The following is a 16,433-nucleotide window of genomic DNA, read 5'->3' as shown; positions in this document are numbered from 1 at the left end:
CGGGGGGGGGGGGGGGTCTTCCTTGTTGGGACTTTTGAGTGCGTGAGACTTATGGTCAAAGAAGCTGGAACGCCAAAGATTTTCTGTAAAGTTTTATTAAGAGTTTTAGGGCACTTTTAACATAAATAAGTCATAATATAAGAGCAGGTGATTAGAGATGTTTTTTTAGAGTAACATACAAAGAAAAGAAGAAGCAGATATAAAGACAATAGAAGTTTGATAATGAAAGAAAGTACAAACCATACTAGAGCACCCGCAAACCACCCAAAGACAAAAATGAAAAACTAAGGGAAATGGACTTGAAAAAAGAGAAAGGAACAAACACTCACCAAGATCGCAGGCCAATGGAGTGAGAAAGAAGTGAGTATTGTGGCGTCTGTGTAGAATGGTTAGTTTCTGCCACTGAGCGCAGAAGTTCGAGTCCTGACTCGCAGGGTGTTGTTGTTACTCTTTGTCTGTGTGCTGGTAGGTTCTATCCCTCTCAGCTTGTGTTGACCCTGAGCTCGGATAATTCCTAGTTGTGTAGATGGGATCAGAAATGTACAAATGGTGTCACGACGCGATGGAATCATGCGCTCGTCCAAGTAAAGAAATCAAAGAAACCGACATTTCTTTTTGCCATTTTTGCAATTATTATCTTTATATTTATTTTTTTGGAGCTCGACACCTTTTATGACCAATTTAAAACACACTTATGCCAGAATTTTATTGAAAAACTTTGATGACCAAATTTACCAAAAATGTAAATTTGGAGTTTCAACAAACACTACAGGTTTGGAAATCACCAAACATTGGCCACTATTTTCTCGTAATTTCACATCTGACCAGGGTGGCTTAGTGGTTAGGCTACCGGACTCGTAATCGTGAGATTGCGAGTTCGGGGGTTCGAGCCTCAGCTCGGTCCGACGTTGTGTCCTTGGGAAAGGCACTTTACACGAACTTCCCACTTGGCTCGGTCCTATCGGAGACGGACGTTAAACTAGGAGGTCCCGCCCCTTAAATAACCTAATAGTGTTGATAGGGGCGTTAAACCTATACCTATACCATTTTCACATCTGACCAGACAACCCCCTTCTCCTTCAATCGAAAACATCTCAACTTCTAATCAAGATAGATGGATGTTTTGTTACCTAAAGCAAGACAAGAGAACAAGTTTTCAAATGATACCGATAATACCACATGCCCAAAAACTGACGAGCGCCTGATACCACTGCGTCGTGAAACAGTTGTAATGAGCTTCTGCCCCTTTCCAACATCACATGACATTTGTGAGGCAGCGGGGTGGAATCAGGCTCTCGTCAAAATATGAAAGTGAAAAAACTTGCATTTTTCCGCAGGTTTGTGAATTTTTATAGAATTTTTGTATTTCGGCTCAACACTTTTCTTGCCCATTAAAGAACTCACTTCTGGGTGGATTTTTCTGAAAAACGTTCATTAAAGGCAAAAGAAATGTAAATTTGTAGTTACCACGGACTCTTACGCTGAGGAAATAACTAATCTTTGACAGCCATTTTCTCACTAATTTTAATTCTGAAAACAGGTGACCCCCACCTCCTTCTTTCGCAAATATCTCGACTTGTGTTCAAGATAAATGGATATCTTTTTCCTCCAAATAAAGACATGTGAACAAGCTTCAAGATAATACCAATCACTCTACATGCTCAAAAATTGACGAGAGCCTGATTCCACCACGGTGCCTCACTTTTGTGTCACGACGCTATGGAATCAGGCACTTGTCAATTTTAGGTCATGTAGAGTTATTGGTATCATCTTAAAGCTTGTTCATTTGTCTTGCTTTAAAAAAAATGATTCATTTATCTTGAATAGCAGCCCAGATATTTGCAAAGGAAGGAGGTGGGGTCACCTGGTGTAAGAGTTAAAATTACTTAGAAAATGACAGCCGAAAATAAGTTATTTCTTTAGCTTGAGAGTCCTTGAAAACTGAAAATTTACATTCTGTGTGCCTTTAATAAACGTTTTTCAGTAAAATCAACACAGACATGTGCTTTTTAATGGGCATGAAAGCTGTTGAGCCAAAATATAAAATTCGAAAAAAATTCACAAACCTTTCGAGAAAGTGCCAGTTTCTTTACTTAGATCTTTTTTTTACCAGCGCTTGATTTCACCACGCTGCCTCACATGGTGTTGGAATCAGGCTCTCGTCAAAATAATCAAAGAGAAGAAATTTGCTTTTTACTTTTGGTTTGTGAATTTTTATCAAAGTTTTGTTTTTTGGCTCAACACCTTTCATGCCCTTTAAAGAACTCATTTCTGTGTGGATTTTTCTTAAAAACGTTGATTGAAGGCACAAAAAATGTAAATTTTCAGCTACTACGTACTCTTAAGCTCAGGAAATAACTAATCTTTGACAGCCATTTTCTCACTAATTTAACCTCTGAAACAGGTGACCCCCACCTCCTTCATTTGCTAATATCTCGACTTTTGTTCAAGATAAATGGATTTTTTTCTTCCAAATAAAGACAAGTGAACAAGCTTTATGATGACACCAATAACTCTACATGCCCAAAAATTGACGAGAGCCTGATTTCACCACGGTGCCTCACGTTTGTTTTTTCCTCATTTCCTCAGCCGCTGCGGGTGGCACGAGACAGTTTGCTGTAAGTGAAATCAATTTTCAGTCACCATTTTTTTCTCATACTCCTCATTATACAAATTCTCATCCTCACCCTCGTCATTTTTTTCCTAATTCTCACCCCCATGCCCATGCCCACCCCCTCATTATCCTCATCATCTTCCTCATTATACTCTTCCTCATACACATCCTCATCCTCCCTATCATTATCCTCCTCCTCGTTCTTCTCCCTCTCCTCCTCCCTCTCGTCCTCCTTCTCATGCTTTTCCTCATCATCATACACATTCTCATCTTCCCTCTCATAATGCGTGATTAGCGGGTGCTGTGCTGTGCTGTGGTTTGCTATCAAAGATCTATCATCCTTATTTCTCCTCCTTTTTGCATTTGTTACTCTCTTGTAACACCTCTAATCTTTGGCACTTATATGACCTTATTGTATTGCGAGTGCCGTAAAAGTCTTACTAAAACCAAACTTTAAAAATCCACTCAATCATTATCCACATTCTTCTCTCATCCTCTCCATCCTCACCAGTACCCTCACCATCTTCCTCTCATCTTCCTCTTATGTTTCTCTCTTCATCTTCCATCTCCCTCTCCTGCTCCTCCTTCTAATTTTCCTCCACCTCTCTTTGCTCCGCCTCCTCCCTCTCCTCCGTCTCCTCCTGGTCCTCCTCCCCCTCCAGATCCTCATCACCATCATTTTAATGATTATTCTTATCATTATTTTATTCTTATCATTAACATTATTTTTACTGTGACTACCACGAGGAGGCCATTGAACATCTTCTCCTTCACTGCCCAAACCTGGCAGTTCTTCGACGCAGGCTCCAGCACACACCTACTACAGACTTACAAAGCCTGCTCTACTCTGGCGTTGACCAGATGACAAGGACATGTGGTTACTTGAGGGAGGCATTGCGCTGCCAAGAGCGAAATGCTCGCAGCTAGAAGGATTTGAAAACAAAAACAACATCATTATTTTTATAAATAGTGTCTTTTTTTGGCCTATTATCATTATCTTTAATTTTTCAAATTGTTTTTATTATTATTATTATTATTATTATTATTATTATTATTATTATTATTATTATTATTATTATTATTATTTTTATTAAGATTTTTATTATTATTATTTTCATCTTATCACTATCATAACTCCACAGGTTCAACTGGCAAAAATGGCGGGTGCCCACGTGATTGGGACATGCTCCAGTAAGGATAAGGTGGAGCTTTTAAAGGTTAGTTGTGGACAAAGTGATAATAAGAATTGAAATTTTTCATTGGGATTTGAATAACCAGCAAGAACATACGGGAGTAATTGTCGGTTTGTTAGTGTTTGAGCGCTTAATCAGCTGCTTGCACTATATGCTTCCCGGGAAGCTGAGCATGTTTCTGAGTGTTGTATGGTCTGCTGGGGTAATAATATAGTGTAAAGCGCATAGAGCCTGCTCTTGAGCGGGGATATGCGCTATAAAATTGCTATTTATTATTATTATTATTATTATTATTATTATTATTATTATTATTATTATTATCATTATCATTATTATTATTATTATCATTATTATTATTATTAATTACATTTCTGTTTGATTCCGATAAGAGATCGTTTGCTTTACTTTGTTAGATTCCGGACGATACTCACATACATTCTCCAACACTCTACCAGATTTTCTACAGTACTTACAGCTACCATAACAGTGCCGTCAATTATATGAACACATTGTGTTGCAAGTGCCGTAAAACTCTTACAAAAATTTTAAAAAACATTAACAGTTCCAGTTTTATTTTAGTTTCAGTGAGACTTTAACGGCACTTGCGTTATGAATGTGTCATATAAATGTGGAAGATAAGAGGTGTTCCAAGAGAGTAACACACTATGATAAGAGGTGTTCCAAGAGGGTAACACACCAAGATAAGAGGTGTTCCAAGAGAGTAATACACCAAGATAAGAGGTGTTCCAAGAGAGTAACACACCAAGAAAAGAAGAAGGAGAGATAAGAGGTGTTCCAAGAGAGTAACATAACAAGAAAAGAAGGAGAGATAAGAGGTGTTCCAAGAGAGTAACATAACAAGAAAAGAAGGAGAGATTAGAGGGGTGTCCCAAAGAGAGTAACATACCAAGATAAGAGGTGTTCCAAGAGAGTAACACACCAAGATAAGAGGTGTTCCAAGAGAGTAACACACCAAGATAAGAGGTATTCCAAGAGAGTAACATACCAAGATAAGAGGTGTTCCAAGAGAGTAACACACCAAGATAAGAAGTGTTCCAAGAGAGTAACGCACCAAGAAAAGAAGAAGGAGAGATAAGCACGATAGATGTTTGATAAAAAAAAAAGAAAGAGCAAACCACACCAGAGTATCTGCCAACCACCCACTAATTAATAGTTTGATGTCATGCATATGTACATTGTACTGATCTCATACATATGTGCTGATCTGAAGCGTATTTAATGACCTCCTGCCTATGTACTGATTTCATGCATATTCATTGATCTCATACGTGTATATTTATCTCATGAATATGTTGAACTCATGCATATGTAATACATCGGGGTAAAATCAGGCGCTCGTACAAACTGCCCCCGTCGTTATATGCAAGAAAAATTCTTAAATTATGCAAACTGAGTCCAAAAATGTGAAATTATGCGATTCTGTTAATTTTAACAAAGAATGATAAAGGAAAATAATAAGAAATTATGCACAAAATGATCAAATTTTGCTAAATTATGCAGGGTGCATAAAACCACGCGGACAGTCCAAATAATGAAAGTCAAGAAACTGGCATTTTTCTGCAGGTTTGTGAATTTTTATAGAATTTTCGCTTTTTGGCACAACACCTTTCATGCACATTAAAGAACTCATTTCTGTGTGGATTTTACTGAAAAACGTTGATTTAAGGCACAAAAACTGTACATTTTCAGATTCCGCAGACTCTCCAGAATAACTCATCTTTGGTGGCCATTTTCCCACTTATTTTACCTCTGAAACCAGGTGACCCCACCTCCTTCATATCGCAAGATAAAGAATACTTTTTTCATCCGAAGCAAAACAAATGAACAAGTTTTAAGATGATACCAATAACTCTACATGTCAAAAAATTGACAAGAGCCTGATTCCAACGTGTCGTGACACATATGTATTGATCTCATGCTTGTTTATTGATCTCATATATTATGATATGTATTGGTCTGCATTTCCCAGACTCTGGGGTGTGATCGGCCAATCAATTACAAGACTGAGGACCTGGACAAAGTATTGGCGGAGGAATATCCGGTGAGTGTGTGTGTGTGTGTGTGTGTGTGTGTGTGTGTGTGTGTGTGTGTTTAGTTAGTTTAGTATGGGGTTTTACGGCCCTTGCAACTGCATAAGGTCATATGAGTGCGCTGTGTGTGTGTGTGTGTGTGTGTGTGTGTGTGTGTGTGTGTGTGTGTGAGAGAGAGAGAGAGAGAGAGAGAGAGAGTGTGTGTGTGTGTGTATGTGTGTGTGTCTGAAAAGAGAGAGAGAGCGAGAGGGAGAGAGGGAGAGAGGGGGCAGGAAGGGGGGGGGAGTAAAAAGGGAAGATATGTGAGTGTGAGAAGCAAAATGTTTTTTGTTTTTTTCAAGAATTGGAAAGGTTGGGGGGAGGGGGGGGATATCTACATTTACTTTTACTAGAAAGACAGTGAGACAAAGTACTGTCAAAATTGTCCCCGATGGCCACTCAATGTCCAGGAGATGATTGGTTGTTTTAGATAGGTGGATACACATCCCACTAAATTCTACCCTAATAGGATCCGCAAGGATACCCTACCCGACAGCCGGTTGTGCGACTGCTAGGATGAAACAGTATCACACCACCTTTTTAACTGCCCTGCACTTTGCAACCTGCCTCCCCAGACATCGGAAATACTCTATACAGCGACAAAGCACAGCTGATTAAAACCTGTAAATTATTTTCCACATATCGACAGACCAAAGGGCTAGATCCCAAACGGCCGCTGGATCGGAAAAGTAAAGTAAAGTAAAGTAAAGATAGGTGGACATCTCGGGCAGTGCCATTATAAAACAGATAAATGACAAGGGGGGAGTGAGAAGTAGCCTTTGTACAGGTGAGTGTTGTGGACTGGTGTTCGTTAGCTGTATGAACAACCAGCCACGGCGGGTTTGTGTAGGAAGGACTGACTTCTTGTAACCCCCCCCCCCACACACACACACACATACACACACACACACATACACATACACACACATATATTAGTATATACGCACACACTCTTACATACACACACATATATGCACACACACACACATATATACACACACATACACACACACACACATAATACACACACCCATACATACACATATACACACACATACACACATACACACACATACACACACATACACACATACACACACATACACACACACATTATATAAACACACACATACATACACACATACACTTTTACACATACACACACACTTACACACATACACACACATACACACACACATATACACACACATACACACACCCATACATACACACATACACACACATACAAATGTATACACACACATACACACACATACACACATACAAACACACACCCATACATACATACGTACACACACACACATATATATATATACACACACACACATACACACACACATACACACACACACCCATACATACACACATACACACACATACACACGCACACACACACACACACACACACACACACACACATATATATACACACACACACCCATACACACACACACACATACACATACAAACACACACACACACACACATTGCAAATTTGTGTTTTTTTGTATTTGAGCACCATTTTTATAGATATCAATATTTTTCTTTTCTCCAGTCTGGTGTAGATGTTGTATACGAGTCCGTTGGCAAAGAAATTTTCCACACATCTCTGAAACAGTAAGTATTTTTTGTGCCTTAGGAATTTGCATTTGACCAAAGTTGACTTCAGTGTTCTGGGACAGAGTATCTGACCCTTGTCTCTTTTACTTAACAATAATTCGACTTTCAAAGAAAATAGTAGTTCCTTCATTTTGCACCTATCTATCTATATGCCTGTCTGTCCGCCTTGTCTGTGTGTCTGTCTCTCTGTGTGTGTGTGTGTGTGTGTGTGTGTGTGTGTGTGTGTGTGTGTGTGTGTGTGTGTGTGTCTGTCTGTCTGTTTGTTAGTCTGTCCGTCTTTCAGTCCATCTGTGTCTCTATAGCTATGTCTATCTTTTTGCTGAAATGCTCAGTCCGAAACGTGCTTTATGCCGGCGTGCTTAAAGCCGGCACGGACTGTATTGACACAATAAAAACTGCTTGGACAAATTAAATGCAGTTTTCTTTCCCTAGGAGGGCATTTCTTTCTTTTGTTGCATTAAAAAAATTAGTATAGCTTTCACAGTCTTTTTGTGGTCAACGATTCAATACAGAATCAAAACTGTCAGGCTGCAATGGTTGTTGAGTGAAAAATAATTCAGGATCAAGTTAATTAATGACTTTACCTAAAGCGGTCCGCACGGGTAACTTGGGTCTGAGTCGAAAGATCTGAACTGTGTTGGTGTGGGCGTAAAACACAGATCTAGATTTTCCATTCTAATCTTTCTACTTCTACAGTTTGGCAAACTTCGGACGCCTCATCGTGATAGGGCAAGTGTCGACCTACCAGGGGGATGAGGCCAAGACCTCAGCAGACTTTAATGATGGGCCATCTTCAGCCTTTGCAATGTCGTGAGTGATTTGGATGAATTGATACAATATATGGAATCGGGATTTATCTTTGTCAAGATAACAACAAATAACGACCGATAACAATAAATAACAACTGATAAAAACAAAATAACGACAAATATCAACACAACCGTCCTAATTAAGTTGCTTTTATTTGTTTTTGTAAGGTAGTCTTACTTTGGTATATTTATGTTTGTCGAGATAACAACAAACAATAACTGATAACAACAATTAATTATAACGATGGATAACAATTGATGGCAACAAATTTCCCTATTTCAATGTTCATTCTGCAAACACTAATTGAAACACCAAAATGTTGCTTTCATAACTTGACATTCTTTTTAGACTGCTTTGATTATGGAAGGAAAGGTGTAGACTCCAAATACTAGATTTTCTACAGAATCCAATTAATGTGGTACCTTTCTTTTGATTGCCAGTCCCAGCAGGGTACAATTAAAACCAACTCCACTGTATCTCATTCCGCCATGTGTACCAGCTAATATTACTGTCAATGTCAATGAACATTTGTGAGGCATCAAGGTGGAATCAGGCGCTCGTCATACAAAATAATGAAATCGGAGAAATCGGCATATTTTGGCCAGTTGCTCACCGCCTTGTATCATTCAAAAACACTTTTATGTGTGGATTTTATGGAAACACATTGATTAAAGGCAAGGGCGAAGTGTCTATATAATCAAATAATCACTGCTTCCTTTCCTAATTTCGAAACGTTGTCGCTGTCAAATTCATTCTTAAACGTAAACCTCTTAAATCAAATGTAAAAAGACGTTCGTAATCAACAATGAACAGTATGCCTAACATTCAAAACGGTTTCATGGCCACAGAAATAGCCTCCTCACCCCTCTCGGGCCACTCCATAAGCAGTCGCAAGCTTTGATTAAGTAAGCTTAAAGTAAGGCTGGAAGAGTCTACCAATAGAGTTGAAGGGAACATGTGCATAGCAGTCAAAGCTGTTTCATTGCCACATATACCCTGTTCACCCCTTTGGGGCCACAGTTATAACCAATCACAAGCCCTGATTATGTAAGCTAACTAACACTGGTCGAGTCTACCTCACAAATGTAAGGGGAACTAACTCCTAATAATCTCTTGACTGTTCCATGTGCTTGTTTTTTTCCCTCGACTTTTTCCCGTCCTATAATCAGATCGTGACCTCGATTATGACACCAGCTCCTGGCCGCAAAAGGCTTACAAAAACAGCCAAATGTGAAATTAAAAAAATTATAATTGTCATGTTCTACCAAAGAGTTAGACTCACTGGTAGATCTATAACATATAGATCTAGTACTGACATCTTTGCTTCTTTGCTTCGTGTTTATGTATTCACATCTAAAGTTAAATTTAATTTTATTTGGATCTGATATTTAAAAAGATACTTTCCCGATTATTTTGGCGGTTGAACATACAATATGAATTCCGGATTTGTTTTCATTCACAACTCAGAGTCGCCGCCTCGAGTAAGATTCTTGTGTGATATCTACAGGCCATATCTGATTCTGATCCCGTTTCACTTTGATTACCCTGTCAAACAAGTCAGCCTTCGCCCCTGTTAGAGAGAGAGAGGGAGAGAGAGAGAGAGAGAGAGAGAGAGAGAGAGAGAGAGAGAGAGAGAGAGACAGAGAGAAAAGGGGGATTACTAGTGGAGCTGTGCACTTCATGTGTTCTTTGTATTATAATACAGTGCATTGAGCACTTCTTTGTTGAAATGTGCTATTAAATATATAAATGCAATTTATTATTACTGTTATTATTATTATCTATTTACCTACTTTTAAAAAAATTGGACGTTAATAATTTTGAGTAGCCCGAAATGTCAAGCTCTATCGAATGCAGTTCTTTGAATCTCTTAATAATAACTCTGAACAATCTTTTGATTTTGATAGAGCGGATAGAATTTTTGGTGTATGGCCTCATGGTCGTTGTAACTCAAAACGGACAAAAATGTCAGATAGGACTTTGTAATTCGTATACAGGGTGCCCACTACGTCTGGGATCGGCCGATCGGGCCCATCGCCCGACTCGATTCCCTCAAACAGGCGATCGAGTCGTGCGATTGGCCCGATCCAACCGTAGTGGGCACCCCGTAAAAGGCAGCAATTTGGCAAGTTATCTAAGCTTTTTTTATTTTTTATTTTAATTATTTTTAAAACACTTTTCACACACAGCTCCTGACGAAGGGTGCCAGTGTGCGGGGATTTTTCCTGGCGCTGCACGTGCCTGAAATTGGCGCCCATTTCGCCCGCCTGGAACATCTGTACAAGAGCGGGAAGAACAGAATGACTGTGGACAACTGGGACAAGAGTCAGACCGGACCTTTCGTCGGGCTGGAGAAGATTGCGGATGCTATCGATGTGAGAAGGATTTAATTATTTGTGTGGGTGTTGTGGTGAAAAGAGGCGTTCGTCAAAATAATATTATTTTCCCACCGTTTTGGTAGTTTTTATTGTTTTGGGGTTTTTCTTTCATGTTTTGGGGTTTTTTCTTTCTTTCTTTTATTTTTAGGCTGGGGGAGGGGGGGGGGGGGGTTTGACTTAACACCTTTTATGTCCATCTAAAAATGCATTCCGGTGGGAATTTTACTGAAAAAACAGTCCAAATGCACACAAAATGTAGATTTGGAGTTTCCAAGGAAACTCAAACTTTGGACGTCACCAAACTTTGGCGGCGATTTTCTCACCAATTTTACTTTTGAAACCAGGCCTTTTGATCATTTTTTATTTGATTCTTTTTTAGTTTCTAGACTGCTCTTCTTGCCCTGGTGCTATAGCCTGTGGCGGCGTCGGTGGCCTAGTGGTAAGGCTCTCGGACTCGCAAACGTAGGGTCGTGGGTTCGAATCCCGTCAGGGACCCGACGTTGTGTCCTTGGGATACGCACTTTGAACACATTTTCCTCTCTTCACCCAGGTGGAAATGGGTACCCGGCTATAGACAGTGAACGATCTTGTCAGTCTGATAGTGTTTGAGCGCGTGAAATCCGTAGCTTGCACTGTAATGCTTCCGCGGAAGCCGAGAATGTTTCTGAGTGTTCATAGAGGGTCTGCCGGGGTAATATTAGTTGTAAAGCGCATAGAGCATACTCTTGAGCATGGATATTCGCTATATCAATGCAATTATTATTATTATTATTATTATTATTATTATTATTATTATTATTATTATTATTATTATTATTATTATTATTATTATTATTGTTATTATTGTTATTACATGTATTCTTCTTCTTCTTCTTCTTCTTCTTCTTCTTCTTCTTCTTCTTCTTCTTCTTCTTCTTCTTCTTCTTCTTCTTCTTCTTCTTCTTCTTCTTCTTCTTCTTCTTCTTCTTTTCTTCTTCTTCTTCTTCTTCTTCTTCTTCTTCTTCTTCTTCTTCTTCTTCTTCTTCTTCTTCTTCTTCTTCTTCTTTTAAAAAAAATTATTATTATTATTATTATTATTATTATTATTATTATTATTATTATTATTATTATTATTGTTATTATTATTATTATTATTATTATGTCAAAGAGAGTGTAGGCTCCATGCTTGCGTGTTTTGTCCACGTAGTTAACCTGAACAAAGAGTATGATTTGTTTTAGTGTGTTTTATGGAACCTGCAGCACAATTAGGTCATACATGTATAACAAAGAGTATGAGAGATAGTAACACACACACACACACACACACACACACACACACACAGACACACACACACACACACACACAAACACACACACACACACACAGAGAAAAACAGACAGAGAGAGACAATGAGAGTAACAGACAGGGATAGAAACAGACAGACAGACAGAGAGAAAGAGAGAGAGAGAGAGAGAGAGAGAGAGAGAGAGAGAGAGAGAGAGAGAGAGAGAGAGAGAGAGAGAGAGAGAGAGCAGGATCACTGCCCTATTACATAATATCGCTTCGCTTACCTTTTTTCACGCCTTCTCTTTCTAAACACAATTTATTGCCTCGCCTTTACAAATGCCCTGATCTCTCAAACTCTGTTTCTCTCTGTGTCTCTTGTTCTATCTCTGTCTGACTCTCCTTCTCATTTTTTCTCTCCTCATCTCTCTGTTTGCCTCGATCTGTGCATAATAATATGTCTGTATATGTATGTATAGTATAGGGTTTTACGGCGCTCGCAATTGCTAATAATATGTCTGTATGTGTGTATTTGTGTGAGCATGTTTGTGTGTGTGCATGTGTGTGAGTGTGTGTGAGTGTGTGTGTGTGTGTGTGAGCGCGCGTGTGTGTGCATGCATGCGTGTATGTATGTGTGTTTGTGTGTGTCTCTATCTTTCTGTGGATGTCTACCTGTCCCTGTGAATATTATTCATTATATCTCTGACTTTCTCTTTTTTCTGTCTTTTTCACTTAACTTTTTTATCATCCCCTCAGTCTATAGGCTACTATTATGTTTACTTTCTGTTTGACTGTCTGTCAGTCTGTCTGTCTGTTCGTCTGTAGGCTTGTGACTATGTCTGTCTGTCTATCTGTCAGCCTAACTTTCTGCAAGTCTGTTTGTCTGTCTGTTTGTCTCACTCTTTCTCCCCTCTCCCTGTTTTTAACTCATATTGTGCTGGTGGGTGGTTGGCGGGTGCTCTGGTGTGGTTTGCTTCTTCTTTCCTATCAAACGTCTATCGCCCTTATCTCCCCTTCTTCTTTTTTATGTTTGTTAGTCTCTTGTAACTCTTCTAATCTTCTGGCGCTCATATGACCTTTTGCAGTTGCGAGCGCCGTAAAACCTCTACTAAAACAAACAAACATTGTACTGATATTCACATTATTATCTTCCCTAACAGTATCTTTACACAGGAAAAAGTGTGGGAAAAATTATCGTCGAGTTACCGAAGTGATGACAGGAAGCTCACCGTCTCTTGCCACGCCCACAACTCCCGGGATGACACCAGTTATTGCAGAGGATGTTCTTACAACGCCATTTCCTGTAACATATTACAGTGGAGTCCACTTATAATGAGTCCTGAAATAGCGAGAAATCTGTTATATAGGCACTATTCTAAAACCCCGGGGTGGGGGGGGGGGGGTTCTTTATCTTTGTAAATAAAATACTGCTATAGTTCAATGAGACAGTCACGCGAGTCGGTTATAATGGAATATTGCTGCCTCTGTGCACAGCACACAGACACATTAAACATACCTCGCCAATTGAGAACCTTGTTGGTAATCCGGCGAAACAAAGAATGGGAGAGCACACACGAATCAACAATGAAGGTCGGAGTGAATGAGTGGGGAGGGTATGGCATGCGCAGACAAGCAGAACGCATCGCATGATAGGCCAGCCCAGTCTAGATTATCTAGGCATACCGTGCATCTCACTTCTCTGGTGCGGGATGGAGAGGTCACAGTGCTGTGATAGATGGAGTGAATGTGTGACGTGCACAAGCAGATGCAACACCCCACAGGGTGTGGTGGGGTGGGGGACAATACAGCGAGCGAGTTAGCCTAGAGCCAGAGCCTCTTCTTTCTGATCGACAACGCCGAGCTGTCAACATTGCTAGTGCTAGAGAAAGAAACCTGATTCGATTTTTGATCAAGTAAGACCTAGAGATCACGTTGAACAAAATCGTCATCAGGGGAAATACAAAAAGGAATAAACAGAACACCAAACTCATAGATTAGGCCTACTTTACTATTTCCCTTGAATTCATTACTGGATCCCGTATAACGAGAATCCTGCTATAACGGACATTTCGCACCGATCCCCTCCCTCTCGTTATAACAGGATTTCACTGTTTTATGTGGATCTATGTCATCAGGGAAAAAGCAGGTACTCGTCAATAATGAAAGTGAAGAAATCAATATTTTCCCGCCCGTTTGACAATTTTTATCGATTTATTTGATTTGGGCTCAACACCCTTTTATGTCCGTTTAAAAGAGGGTTTCCATTTTTATTTTACAGAAAAATGTAGGTCAAAAGCACATCAAAATTTACTGTAAATTTTCAGTTTCTGAGTTGTTAAGACTTTGAAAATAGGTACAGAATGTTAACATTTTGTTTTAGAAAGAAGGACTTTATTAGGCAGATAATACCTATCTCCATCTCTTTGTCTTCATTTCTGTCTCTTTGCCTCTCTCTCTCTCTCACTCTTTCTCTCTGTTTCTCTCTCTCTCTCTCTCTCTCTCTCTCTCTCTCTCTCTCTCTCTCTCTCTCTCTCTCTCTCTGTCTGTCTCTCTGCCATATTTTTAAAATTCTTTATTGCCGTGTCTTTGAAGTTTGGTGCTTTTAAACTTTCCTCACAAGGTCTTTTCTGTTATTTGTCAGTTTTGGGAAGCATTCCTTTTCTTTTGTTGTACTTTTCTAAAAAATAAACATATATTTATACAGACTTGATCATTGTTACTAATATTACCCTTTGATGTTTTGATAATTAATTTTTGGAATCTTTTAAAAGTGTGTGCATATATTTGTGAGCTTGTATGTGTGCGTGGTGGGGGAAGGGGTGGGGGTGAGTGTATAGATTTAATGATGTATGTGTGTGTACGTTTGTGTGTGTGTGTGTGTGTATGCGTGCGTGTACCCAGCTGAGTTGTGCAATAATTATGTGTTCTCTAGTGTGTGTATATGTGATTGTGTGCCTCCGGGTGTGTGTGTGTGTGTGTGTGTGTGTGTGTGTGTGTGTGTGTGTGTGTGTGTGTGTGTGTGTGAATACAGTGCATATATATTTAGGCTTACGTTTGTGTGCGTGTCTGTGTGTTTAATGCGCATGTGCACGTTTGTGAGTGTGTGTGCATGTGTGTGTTAATGCGTGTGTATGTTTATGTGTGTGTGTGTGTATGTTAATGTGTGCGTGAGTGTATTTGTGTGCGTTAATGCGTGAGTACTGTGTGTGTGTGTGTATGTGTGTTTGTGTTTGTGTGTGTATGTGCGTGTGTGTGATTGTGTGAGATGTTCATACAGTTTTTCTTAGATATATCTCATTTTACAGACGCTTAAACTAGATCTACACGATCTCTCATTGGATCAGGAAATTACAAGATGCCGAGCATAACATTTTCACTTGTCAGAGAAATTAAAAAGAGGCCACATATTTTTCCGAAATTTAAGGACGTGTAACTGTAGTTACAAAGAATCAAATGAGGTAGTGCTTGATGAAGCCCACGTGGGTCGCTCAATGTTAAAAACAATGAGGAAACGACAAATGTGAGGCAGCGTGGTGGAATCAGGCTCTTGTCAAAATAATCAAAGCGAAGAAACTTGCATTTTCCCGGAGGTTTGTGAATTTTCATCAAATATTTGTTATCGGGCTCAACACCTTTCATGCCCATTAAAGAACTCATTTCCGTGTGGATTTTTAATAAAAAAAACGGTGATTAAAGGCACAAAAAATGTAAATTTTCAGTTACCACGGACTCTTAAGCTATGGAAATAACGAATCTTTGGTGGCCATGTTCTCACTAATTTTACCTCTAAAAACAGGTGACCCCCATCTCCTTCATTCTCAAATATCTTGACTTGTATTTAAGATAAACAGATATTTTTTCATCCAAATAAAGACAAGTAAACAAGCTATAAGATGATACCAACAACTCTATGTGCCCAAAAATTGACGAGAGCCTGATTCCACCACGCTGCCTCACAAATGCAGTTTTGGAGACACATACATAGACACAAGGGTCTTGAACACCTACCTCTCACTGGCAAAATTGAGGGCAAGCGAGGCAGGGGAAGGCCCAGAACAACATACTTGGGTAACCTAAACAAATGGGTAACAGGGAAAGATCAGGGAAATGTAGCTTTTTGAGAGCATCCGAGCAACGGAATGAATGGGGAACCATGATCGCCGATGTCTGTCGCAGATCTGGCACTGGATGATGATGATGAACTGTAGTAAAAGCTAAGTTACATGAAAAATTTTGATGTCACAATTCTCAGAAAAGTGAGCTATGACAATTATTAAACATACAAAACACCCATGTGTGCGAAAAATTAAAGGGCGAATACTCGGATTACTGTCAAAGAGAAGTAGCTGTGTAAATATTAATGAGGAGGAAACCTTTGTTACTTGACGCCCCTTATTTCTTTACCTGAAAACCAACGAGATTAATTTAGTTCTAAGCTCCTTG

General features: G+C 39.4%; 1 protein-coding gene across 1 annotated transcript; it reads left to right on the top strand.

The window, feature by feature from the left end:
- The first annotated feature begins 3,771 nt into the window (after positions 1-3,771).
- LOC101846109 (prostaglandin reductase-3-like) lies at positions 3,772-10,738 on the top strand. The gene is made up of 6 exons (XM_005112399.3): positions 3,772-3,831; positions 5,798-5,869; positions 7,474-7,535; positions 8,235-8,348; positions 8,789-8,798; positions 10,538-10,738. The coding sequence occupies exons 1-6, from the start codon at positions 3,772-3,774 to the stop codon at positions 10,736-10,738; spliced, it is 519 nt and encodes a 172-aa protein (XP_005112456.1).
- The last annotated feature ends 5,695 nt before the right edge of the window (positions 10,739-16,433 follow it).

Source organism: Aplysia californica, unplaced genomic scaffold, assembly GCF_000002075.1.
Source record: "Aplysia californica isolate F4 #8 unplaced genomic scaffold, AplCal3.0 scaffold01261, whole genome shotgun sequence".
NCBI classification, from domain to species: Eukaryota; Metazoa; Mollusca; class Gastropoda; order Aplysiida; family Aplysiidae; genus Aplysia; species Aplysia californica.
Note: the sequence above shows the minus strand (reverse complement) of the source record. Positions and strands in the feature narration are given on the sequence as shown.

What these genes read in the sequence shown, in the direction of transcription:
- LOC101846109 (XM_005112399.3), top strand. Translation starts at nt 3,772, where the DNA reads ATGGCGGGTGCCCACGTGATTGGGACATGCTCCAGTAAGGATAAGGTG. An exon ending in ATAAGGTGGAGCTTTTAAAG is followed by an intron (nt 3,832 to 5,797) that starts GTTAGTTGTGGA and finishes TGCATTTCCCAG; the next exon opens with ACTCTGGGGTGTGATCGGCC. An exon ending in TTCCACACATCTCTGAAACA is followed by an intron (nt 7,536 to 8,234) that starts GTAAGTATTTTT and finishes CTACTTCTACAG; the next exon opens with TTTGGCAAACTTCGGACGCC.